This window comes from Sapajus apella, unplaced genomic scaffold (assembly GCF_009761245.1).
Source record: "Sapajus apella isolate SASKATOON/1434 unplaced genomic scaffold, GSC_monkey_1.0 scaffold33, whole genome shotgun sequence".
Lineage (NCBI taxonomy): Eukaryota > Metazoa > Chordata > Mammalia > Primates > Cebidae > Sapajus > Sapajus apella.
This window is the reverse complement of record NW_022436973.1, coordinates 7800967-7811974: the sequence shown is the minus strand read 5'-3', so window position 1 is coordinate 7811974 and position 11008 is coordinate 7800967. Positions and strand designations below refer to the sequence as shown.

The following is an 11008-nucleotide window of genomic DNA, read 5'->3' as shown; positions in this document are numbered from 1 at the left end:
TGTCTAGTAGATTTTAAAGTAACTGTTACAAAGGACTGACAGAGTTGGGCTGTAGCCATTTCTTGAGGAAGGGCTTGTCAACAATATTGTTTAACAGGTGCTTGAAAATTTGGGGAAGGTACCAAGAATGCAAAATATTCCTGGTCGTCTGGATATAAGGGGATGGTAAAAAAGGCATCTTTAAGATCCAGAACCAAAAGATGATAATCTAATGGAATAGCAGTTGGAGTGGGTAAACCTGGTGGCAGAGCACCCATAGGCTGCATTGTGGCATTAATGGATCGCAAATCTTGCAATAATCTCCATTTGTCTGGACTAAAATTTCACCTGTGTAATTAGTATTTATAACTCCAGGTAGTACTAAAAAATCTTTTGAAGTAAGACCACTATGCCCAACAACCAGCCCCCACAGTTTCGGGGGCAGTGGCCTCTATCACTGCCCTGCGCTCCCAGGTAAAATGTCCCTTTTTGCCACACTGGAAACAAGTTCTAGATTTATTTTTAGGACATTGTCCTGGAGGTTTACCCTGAAGAGTGGAGGCTAAAGTCAATTTTTGGACATATGCCAAACCAACATCTGCACAAAGGCGAATGAAGTCATTTAGAGTAGCCTTAGTCTTGTAAGGTTGCAAAATGGCTTGGCATGTTTTGTTGGCATTTTTAAAAGCCATTTGCTTTCCTAACACATTGTTGGTTTTTGGGTCAGCTATAAGCCATCCTACTGCCTGAAGCAGGTGGGCAATGAAGTCTGCATATGGTTCCTCTGGTTCCTGGACAATTTTACTAAATTTTTGGGACTTTTCACCTTTGGTTGGAAGAGACCTCCAAGTCTGTGCAGTACAAATATTTATTTGTCAATAAGCCTTTAAAGGATAGCCAAACTGATTTTGTAAGGGCTCAAAGTTTTTATTACTCACTAAATATCCATAGATATATTCACATCATGAGCTGTATTGTGCTCAGCCTGCTGACTACATCTATCATGGTAATCATATTCCCATCTTAGATAATCTCTTGGATCCAAGCATGCTTTTGCAAGGTTATACCAATCCTTAGGGGCCAAGGCATCATGGGCCAAGGCGTCCAAGAGAGTTATCACAAATGAGGAAGTAGGTCCATAAGAGGCTGAAGCTGTTTTTAAATCTCTGTGTAATTTAAAAGACAAAGGATCATGCTGTCTCAGCATCTGTCCTGGATTATTAGGGTCTGGACATACTAGCATGGGGCAAACCTGAAACCCCTCCACATCCTCTCCTCGTGCCATCGCCCCACTTAAGCAGCCTGCAGGGGGGAGATCTTAAAACGAGTTATATTATGTTCCTTGCATTTTTCTGGTATGAGCTCCCTGGGCTTTGGGTCAGTAAAATTAAGAGCTGCAAACCTTTGAGGCCAACGGTCCTGCTTCTCTCTAGTTATTTCATCCTCTAATTTTTGTTGATATTTTGGGGGCGGAGGCTCTTCTGAGCTGTCTCCATCACCCTCCTCCTCAAAAGAGGAGGCAGTTTCAAGTAAGACTTGGGGTGGCAGAGGGAAGTCCATACGTGGGGCAGAAGGCTCGGCGGCCTGGGCATCTTCACTTGTCTCCTGGCCTTTAGGAGATGCCAAGATAGCCTGAACTCCCCTCAGTGTGTTAGAAAGAGCAGTAATACAATTCTGTTGGTCTGAATATCCTGAGGTTAAATGATAATAAAATATTGTACCAGGCGTGGTGGCTCACACCTGTAATCCAAGCACTTTGGAGGCCAAAGTGGGCGGATCACCTGAGGTCGGGAGTTCAAGACCAGCCTGACCAACATGGTGAAACCCCGTCTTAAAAAAAAAAAAAAAAGCCAGGCGCGGTGGTTCACACCTGTAATCCCAGCACTTTGGGAGGCCGAGGCGGGTGGATCACGAGGTCAAGAGATCGAGACCATCCTGGTCAACACGGTAAAACCCCGTCTCTACTAAAAATACAAAAAATTAGCTGGGCATGGTGGCGTGTGCCTGTAATCCCAGCTACTCAGGAGGCTGAGGCAGGAGAATTGCCTGAACCCAAGAGGCGGAGGTTGCAGTGAACCAAGATCGCGCCATTGTACTCCAGCCTGGGTAACGAGCGAATCTCCGTCTAAAAAAAAAAAAAAAAAATCTGCTGCACAAAGTGTAGAAAATTTTCTAGCTGCTCTTTATGTACACAACGTCTTTTACCCTTAAGGAGTGCAAGCAGCACTTTCACATACAAAGAACTATCACTAGACAAAGAATTGCCCATGCTTAACGCAATTATTACATGCAAATTAAGGGGTGAATTACGCAGGAATTTCCCAGGCACAACAATCCTCCTGCCTCAGCCTGGCAACATGCTGGGATTACAGGTGTGAGCCACCATGCCCTGTCAAGAGTCCGATATTTTTATTCTTTGTTAATTACAGCAGTTGAATTCTTGGTCTTGATCAACAGATTGGTAAACTTCAGAGGAAAACAATTCACTGGCTAAATATTTAGTAGTTTACAGGATGATGCAAAAACTGGAGAACGAGGCTCAGTCCATCATCATGAGAGGCAAAACATGGCCAAAGATTACTCCAGGAATGGCCCGCCTGGAATGCCACCACTGCTACCAACACAACTGGGCCCTTGACCAGATTCTTTTCAGCTCTTTCCATTAGGAAGAGCAGTTAATTTCTGCACTTCTTGGATCTTGGGTCACTTTACGACTTGATCTGAAGTATGCTTCAGATCAATGCTGTAGAAGTAACACTGTAACGGCTAGGCACAGTGACTCACACCTGTAATCCCAGCACTTTGGGAGGCCAAGGCAGGAGAATTGCTTAAGCCAAGGAGTTTAAGACCAGCCTGGCTAACATAGCAAGATCCCCTCTCTACAGAAAAAAAATTAAAATTAACTGGGTGTGGTGACATGCATTTGTAGTCCCAACTACTCAGGAGACTGAGGTGGGAGGATCCCTTGAGCCCAGGACGTTGAGGCTGCAATAAGCCATGATTGTGCCCCTGCATTCCAGCCTGGGCAACAGAGCAAGCTCCTGTCTCAAACAAACAAACAAAAGGCTGGGTGCAGCCCAGGATCACACCAGGATTACAGGATCACACCTGTAATCCCAGCACTTTGGGAGGCCACGGCAGGTGGGTCACGAGATCAGGAGATTGAGACCAGCTCAGGCAACATGGTAAAACCCCATCTCTACTAAAAATACAAAAATTATCCAAATGTCTACTAAAAATACAAAAATGGTGCGCTCCTGTTGTTCCCGGCTACTTGGAGGCTGAAGCAGAAGAATCACTTGAACCTAGGAGGCAGAGGTTGCAGTGAGCCAAGATTGTGCCACTGCACACCAGCCTGGGTGACAGAGCAAGACTCAGTCTAAAAAAAAAAAAAAAAATTGGAATTGGAATTGGAACTGAGACACCTAAAAAAAACTGGGAACCTCAAATGCTAAACCTTCTGTGAAAAGCTGGGGTAGCAAAAAAAAAAAAAAAAAAAAAAAGAAAAAACCTCACCCTCCAGTGTGGGTGAACAAGGAGGTTTACTTACTTCTTTTATCGGAGTGGAAAAAGGGCCTCCCCCAACAACTCAAAGTCTGGGTTTGCACTTGGCATGAAATTGAATCTAAACTTACACATCCCACATGATCTAGGGGACCAGGCAAAGAAATTAATTCAAGTATTGCCCCTGAGATCTGGAAGGCACGTCTGGCCCATCCCTCCCAGACACTGTGCTTGCAGGTAAGACAATCAGGCCAGGATTTTATTTAGTACCATGCTGATCTCCATACAATTTCCTCTTGCCCTTTACCCCCCAGAAATAGGACTTGTGTGGACTGAGCCAAGCAGCACAGGTGGACAGTGAGCTTGTCCACCTGCTAGCTGATGGATGACTTCGATTTCTGCTTCTGCACTGGACGTGGGCAGTATTTCCTTGGTCTGATTATCCTTCTCCCGGTGATAGAAACACTTTCCTTGCTATTCTGAGTCAAATCCAAAGAGGGTGACCTGGTGGATGAGAGAGGGACATGTGCATCAGCAGGTAGACTCCTGTCCTTACCGCTGCCTCCCTTCACGCAGCACCTAGGATGACAGGTTGCCCCTTGGAGCTGGGAGGAGACTGGAGCTCACCTCTTCCAGGAAATAGACTCTGGATATGGTGAGATAAACACACTCCTACAGTCACCTAGGAGCCCCAAAAAGAGAATGTCAACTAGTTTCTCTTCATGACAGTGGAGGAAGAGAGGGGAACACCTGAGGACATACGAGAAGGGCGTACGGAATGGAGCATGAGAAGGCATGGGGCAGCTCGTGTGTTTAGGGAATTCTAAGAGCCCATACGAAAGCCTGGGAGACAGGAGGCGAGGGGAGGGGTCAGAACATGTAGAGTCTTTTTTTTTTTTTTTTTTGAGATGATGTTTCACTCTTGCTGCCCAGGCTGGAGCAGTGGTGCAGTCTCAGCTCACTGCAACCTCCGCCTCCCAGGTTCAAGCGATTCTCCTGTCTCAATCTTCCAAGTAGCTGGGATTACAGGCACCCACCACCACGCCCGGCTAATGTTTATATTTGTAGCAGAGACAGGGTTTCACCGTGTTGGCCAGGCTTGTCTCCAACTCCTGACCTCAGGTGATTCACTTGCCTTGGCCTTGCAAAGTGCTGGGATTACAGGCGTGAGCCACCATGCCCGGCCTAAATGTAGAGTCTTGAAAGCCAGGCAGAAAACTTTAGACTCCATGCTGAAGGCATTGAGGACAGGAATTTTAAGAGAAGTTACAAGAATCTTTCTTTCCTGGGCACAGTTGTGCAAGACACGGAACAGAGCCCTGGGCCCCAGGGATGACCCTCACCCTGGGAATGCAGCCAGTTTCCCTGGTTGCCCCTGGGGAGGAAGCAGGAGGGGACTGACCTGGGGCCCTTTCCCAGCAACCCACAGCCACATCCTACCCCTTCTCCTATCCCCCCTCACCATGTCTTTGCTATCTTCCGCTCCACTAGGGAACTGGACCATCTTCCAAAATCTGAGAAAGAATTGGAGTGTGTTAACCTGCCCTGTGTTAGCCTAATCAACTCATTCTTAATTAAAGGAGCTGGACAGACTCCATCTTAGCTTCTTCACTTAGAGTTATTTTCCTTCCATTAAGTATGTAGCTGTAGTGTGTAGCTGGGGCAAGATGACACCAGGCACACACAGGAATGCATTTACCGATAAGACACCAAGTCAAGCGGTACCAGCAGCCCCTGGGAATGCAGATGTTGCTAAGTACCCAGAGCCCCCATATCTATAAGTTGTATGTCTTTTGTGACAGCTTAAGCCCCTGCACCTGGAACTGTTTACTTCTTATGTCCTAGTTTATCTTTTTTTTTTTTTTTTTTTTGAGACGGAGTTTCACTCTCGTTACCCAGGCTGGAGTGCAATGGCGCGATCTCGGCTCACCACAACCTCCGCCTCCTGGGTTCAGGCAATTCTCCTGCCTCAGCCTCCTGAGTAGCTGGGATTACAGGCACACGCCACCATGCCCAGCTGATTTTTTGTAGTTTTAGTAGAGACGGGGTTTCACCGTGTTGACCAGGATGGTCTCGATCTCTTGACCTCGTGATCCACCCGCCTCGGCCTCCCAAAGTGCTGGGATTACAGGCGTGAGCCACCGCGCCCGGCCTTAGTTTATCTTTTAACTTGCTTGCTCTGCTTTTGTGAAAAATTGCTTAAGTTAGGTCCCCCATCCCCTTTGAAACTAGCATATAAGAAAACCACCCAGCTCTTTCTCCGGGGCTGAGAGAATTTTGGGCATTAGCCGTCTCTTGGTCACCGGCAATAAAGGACTCTTTATTGAGTCTCAGAGTGTGGCGCATTTCTTTACTCACTCAGGTACAACAGGAGTTGGGGGAGTCTGGGCCCCAAGACCTGGGAAAGTCTTGCAAGTATCCCCAGTAAGCCAATAAAGGGGCTTCCCAGAGCCCCTGCTGCTATTCCCTGTGGTGACCTCCCCTCACCCCCACACAGGGAATGTTTGGGGACCCCTCTTCCATCACCTCATCACTCAGAGCACCTGAAGTCCACACCAGCTCAGAGAGCTTCCGCAGCAACATCTTCAGCTGCATCCAGGAACCCTGGTCACTGGCATTCCTGGGATAGATGAAGCATTATGTGTGGTTTGGTTCCCCAGTCCATCTCAAAGCCCTGGACTGGGGACCACTTCATCTTGGGAAGGGGAGCAGAAACTGACAGAACTGTGGGGCAGGCCTGGCTGGCCCTCCTGCTCCCACCCTCTCCCCAGCACCCACCTGAAAACCACGGGGTATTGGTTGATGTCATTGCCAAGGCTGGAGCCCTGCAGGATCTGTGGGTGCCCCAACAGCACACAAGTCCCACAGTAAAAATCAAAATCGTTCACCGAGAGCCTGGGAATCACTTTAAGCAGCTTCTTCCATAATTTCCCAAGCTTGCTCCCCGAGTTCATGCCCTGCAAACAGCAGGAGGGAGGAGACTGAGGGCTGGGCCCAGGGGAAGGAAAACACAGCTGGGTGGAAAGATCTCCATCCAGGGGCTGTGAAGACAGAGCTGAGGCCAGGGGGTTGGGCTGGAAAGTGGGAGACGGGTGAGGCCTGGGAAGCACAGGGATGGGACGGGCCCAGTGTTGACCACTGACCAACCACCAGAGCACAGTGTCAGAGGTCATAGACTCCCTGGTCCTCATCAGGTACCCCATGGTCTTCCTGGAGCACACATCAAGCCAGTTCCATTCTGCGGCTGGGTGGGGGCAGGAGGAGCAGTTGAGGGTCTCAGAAGGGCAGCGAAATGTCCCGAAACCGAACCGGGGGCAGTTGTAACGCCGTGGAACCAAGTACATTCGTTTCCCCTGGGGTGCTGATTCAGGTGTCAGATCCAGATAGGGGGCCATCAGCCAGAGGATGAGCACCCAAAAGATCCACAGGACAAAAATCTGCCAGCGCTTCATGTCTGTCCCAGGCAGTGGTTCCGTGGCGGGCCGCAGACTGGCTTCTCTACCTGGAAGGATGAGGGGCTGGGGCCACATACAACACCAGCTTCCCTCTGTCCTGTCGGCCTCCACGCTCCCCATCCCAACACCCCTCATCTCCTTCAACCCCTCCCTCCTCTCCTGCCTCACTATCCATTTGCTCACCCCCAAAAAGGACTACAACTGTGCATGGGGTAGAAGAGGCCAGGGCAGAGAGACAGCATGTGGTGAGTCCTGCGGGGGGCAGGAATACCTCTCAGTAGGGTCCTTGGTGTCCCCAGCTATAGGACAGATCTCATCACAAAGTACCCATTGTGACCTCCCTTCTTTAGCCTGCCTGGAAAAAGCCACCACCCTACCCTTTCTGACATCCGAACATCCTCCGCTGGATGTAAGATGACCTAGTCTCTCTTCTTCACCTCTGCAGCCCTAGGACTTAGAATCATTAAAAAAAAAAAAAGAAAGAAAAAAGACTTAGAGGCCGGGCGCGGTGGCTCAAGCCTGTAATCCCAGCACTTTGGGAGGCCGAGGCGGGTGGATCACGAGGTCAAGAGATCGAGACCATCCTGGTAAACATGGTGAAACCCCGTCTCTACTAAAAATACAAAAAAATTAGCTGGGCATGGTGGTGCGTGCCTGTAATCCCAGCTACTCAGGAGGCTGAGGCAGGAGAATTGCCTGAACCCAGGAGGCGGAGGTTGCGGTGAGCCGAGATCGTGCCATTGCACTCCAGCCTGGGTAACAAGAGCGAAACTCCGTCTCAAAAAAAAAAAAAAAAAGAAAAAAGACTTAGAATCATTTAATAAATATTTATGGGATAAATAAACAGGCGTTGAAAGGGAACTTTTTTTTTTTTTTTTTTGAGATGGAGTTTTTGCTCGGTCATCCAGGCTGGAGTGCAGTGGCGTGATCTTGGCTCACTGCAACTTCCGCTTCCTGAGTTCAAGTGATTCTCATGCTTCATCCTCCCAAGTAGCTGGGATTACAGGAAGACGCTTGTAATCCCTGGGTCTGCTTGGAGTCAGCTTAACCCAGCTACGTGCTCAGAGTCAGGGAAGAGAAGGAGGAGCAAGTAAAGAAGCTAACATGGAGTCTGTCCGGCTCAAGAAGCTAACGTAGAGTCTGAACAGCTCTTTGCTGAGAAAGAGAGAGTCAGTTAGGCTAACAAAAGGTAGGTAATCACACTTGTAGCTCTCCAGAACTGAAGGCCCTGAGCAGAGATTCATCCACATATTTGCTCTTTGACAGGTGATCCTTATTAACACACAGGTGTTCTACATATACACATAACTCAAGAATATACCAAGTAGGCAGCTGTCACCTGCCTACCACTAATTACAAGCTAAAAGGTCCCTCCATAAAGGAGCCATGGGGGGCAGGGTAAACTTAATGTTTCTCAGCCTCTTCCCCCTTCTTTGTTTCACAAAGCTAGGTAAGCAAGCACAGCTCTATCTTGGTGAACCATTTCTTGGAGGCTTTTGGATCTACACCTGCAGACTACACAAAGAGAAACAGAACAGATTAATAACACAATCATAACAGTAATCATAGATCCTCCAAGTGTTTTCATCCAAATTTTAGGGCTGCCAATCCATCAACAGCTTCCTCAAGCACCTCGGAACCTGACTGACTACCTACTCTTACATTTTTTTCTTAAGGAGTTGGGACCCAGAAATCTTTTGGAAAATAGGGCAAAGTCGTTCTCCTGTAGCTAATTCCTTCTAAAAAGGGGCGTTGAGGGCCCTCTGGGTCCCTCCACCTTGCTTGCTGTCTAAAGTCCTTTCCAGGTGTTGATTTATTCTCTCCTGATTATGTTCAGTCTCATCATACTTTTTAGAGTTCCTAAAGTTAACCTGTAACTCTGCTACCACCAAAAGATATAGGGGGTTTAGCATAGCTCTGAATCTAAAGAACTTTTTAAAATTTCTTGTAAACTTCCAATGAATGAGAACTAGGGCCTGATTTTCTATTTTCCTTCCTGGACTTTTACTGGTTTTAGGGCCATAGGTATTTTTCAAAGTTTTTATCCAGCTCTTATCATTGGCCATATTAGTTTTGGTTGTGGCTCTATTAATTCCCCATTTGTCCAGACAATTGAGTTGTTGATCTCAGTATGTATAAATTCTAAGTAATTGCAGTTCTTTATCTGCCATCTGAATTCCATATCACTCTAAGAGGACTGACTGGTGCAATCATTGCTAAGTATCCCCCAGGGGACCAATAATCAATAATAGTTCCATAGGAATTGCTGTGCAGCACCTCAGCCTCTATCACAACACAATCTCTCCAGGTTCATGTTTTTAACTTAGGGGACCATTCTTCATTTGCATTCAGGTTTTGATGGCCAAAACATTGTTACTTTATTTCCTAAATTATTACAGAAAATACTGTGATATTGTGCCAGAATTGCTAGCCTTTGCTTACCGGTAAGAACTAAAATAAGCAGCCCAGGATAACTAAGATCTGTGTGTAAACAAATGCTTATCTTGACTTCTGTAAACCACTGAAGTAACAAACAGAATGACAAAAGTCCCCTGGCCCTTGGAATGTCCGGAGACCCCCAAGATCCTCCTCATCTCCGCCCAGGAGGTGAATTACAGAATCCCCTGGACCTTGGAATGTCTGAAGCCTTTTCATCCCCATCCCCGCTCCTCACCCCCACTCCCAAGGTGGTTTTTCGGGTATAAAAAGTCTTGGCAGCCTCCTTTTGACGCCACAGGTTGGAGAGACGTGAGTCCTCTGTGATCACCGGCATAATAAATGACCCTGCAATCTGGCATACTTTTGTCTTGGTGCTAACTTTCTACGCTCGATCCAGTACAACAATACTAAGGAAGGAAAGATGCCCAATGTGTGAAACTTTCTTTTACTTCTTTTTCTTTCTTTTTTTTTTTTTTTTTTTTTTTAAGAGAAGGGGTCTCGCTCTGTTGCCCAGGCTGGAGTGCAGTGGCTATTCACAGGCTCGAATCCCACTGATCAGCATGGGAGTTTTGACCTGCTCTGTTTCCGACCTGGGCCGGTTCATCCCTCCTTAGGCAACCTGGTGGTCCCCCGCTCGCGGGAGGTGGCCGAACTTAGTGCGGACACCCGATCGGCATAGCGCGCTACAGCCCAGAACTCCTGGACTCAAGAGCTCCTCCAGCCTCAGCCTCCCAAACAGCTGGGACTACAGGCCCGCGCCACCGTTCCCGGCACTTTCTTTTACTTCTATCCCAACTCCAGAAATGCTCACTTTAATCACGATATCCGTCACCGTGATTAGCATAATAGGCTTTCCTGCTTTCTTCAGGTTTTCCTCCGCTATTTGTGAAAGCTTCTTTCATCTGACCCCAAGTCGCTGGTGCTATTTGGCGTGTTCCCGCCGTGGAAGCACTACTCCACCTCCATGTTAGTCTCGTCATCTCTGTGACTGCGGGGTTCCTCTGCAAGTCTCTTTTTTGGTATTTGGCTTATAGTATGGCTTTAAATGTCTGGAAGGTACCCACACAGGTTGTTGATTTGGACCTGCAGAAATACAAGCAAATCCTCTCCCCCATCTTATTACATTGCCTCTTTCCAATTCTTTGTGAGTGGGTCTCACCACCAGATTAACTGCCTTAGAGTTTCTTCCTTGGTTTGTTCAGGTGTTGTTCAGTAACTAAATTTTCTAAAGCCTCCAGTTTTTCTTTTTTTTTAACTTTTTTTTTCCTTGGAGAACGGGTCCTTGCTATATTGCCCAGCCAGGTCTTGAACTCCTGGGCTCAAGCTGTCCTCCTGCCTCTGCCTCCCTAAGAGCTGGGATTACAGGCATGAGCCACGGCGCCCAGCCATGTCTCCAGTTTTTCTTTTGTTTGTGATATTGTGCCAGAATTGCTAGCCTTTGCTTACCAGTAATAACTAAAATAAGCAGGCCAGGCTAATTCCATCCTGGCTCCTGTGACTTGTAATAAGTAACTAAGATCTAGGCCGGGCGCGGTGGCTCACGCTTGTAATCCCAGCACTTTGGGAGGCCGAGACGGGTGGATCACGAGGTCAAGAGATCAAGACCATCCTGGTCAACATGGTGAAACCCC

General features: G+C 47.6%; 1 protein-coding gene across 1 annotated transcript; it reads right to left on the bottom strand.

The window, feature by feature from the left end:
• Nucleotides 1-4822: 4822 nt before the first annotated feature.
• On the bottom strand, nt 4823-7036 carry CUNH20orf173 (chromosome unknown C20orf173 homolog). Its single transcript, XM_032294877.1, has 4 exons — nt 6627-7036; nt 6262-6440; nt 5971-6103; nt 4823-4858 (listed from the first exon to the last, which is right to left on the bottom strand). The coding sequence occupies exons 1-4, from the start codon at nt 7011-7013 to the stop codon at nt 4823-4825; spliced, it is 735 nt and encodes a 244-aa protein (XP_032150768.1). The 5' UTR covers nt 7014-7036.
• Nucleotides 7037-11008: the final 3972 nt, after the last annotated feature.

Coding starts and splice junctions, on each gene's coding strand:
- CUNH20orf173 (XM_032294877.1), bottom strand. CDS start 7,013: ATGTGGCCCCAGCCCCTCATCCTTCCAGGTAGAGAAGCCAGTCTGCGG. Junction 6,441..6,626: donor ACACTGTGCTCTGGTGGTTG/GTCAGTGGTCAA, acceptor TGCTGTTTGCAG/GGCATGAACTCGGGGAGCAA. Junction 4,859..5,970: donor CAAACATTCCCTGTGTGGGG/GTGAGGGGAGGT, acceptor CTTCCTCCCCAG/GGGCAACCAGGGAAACTGGC.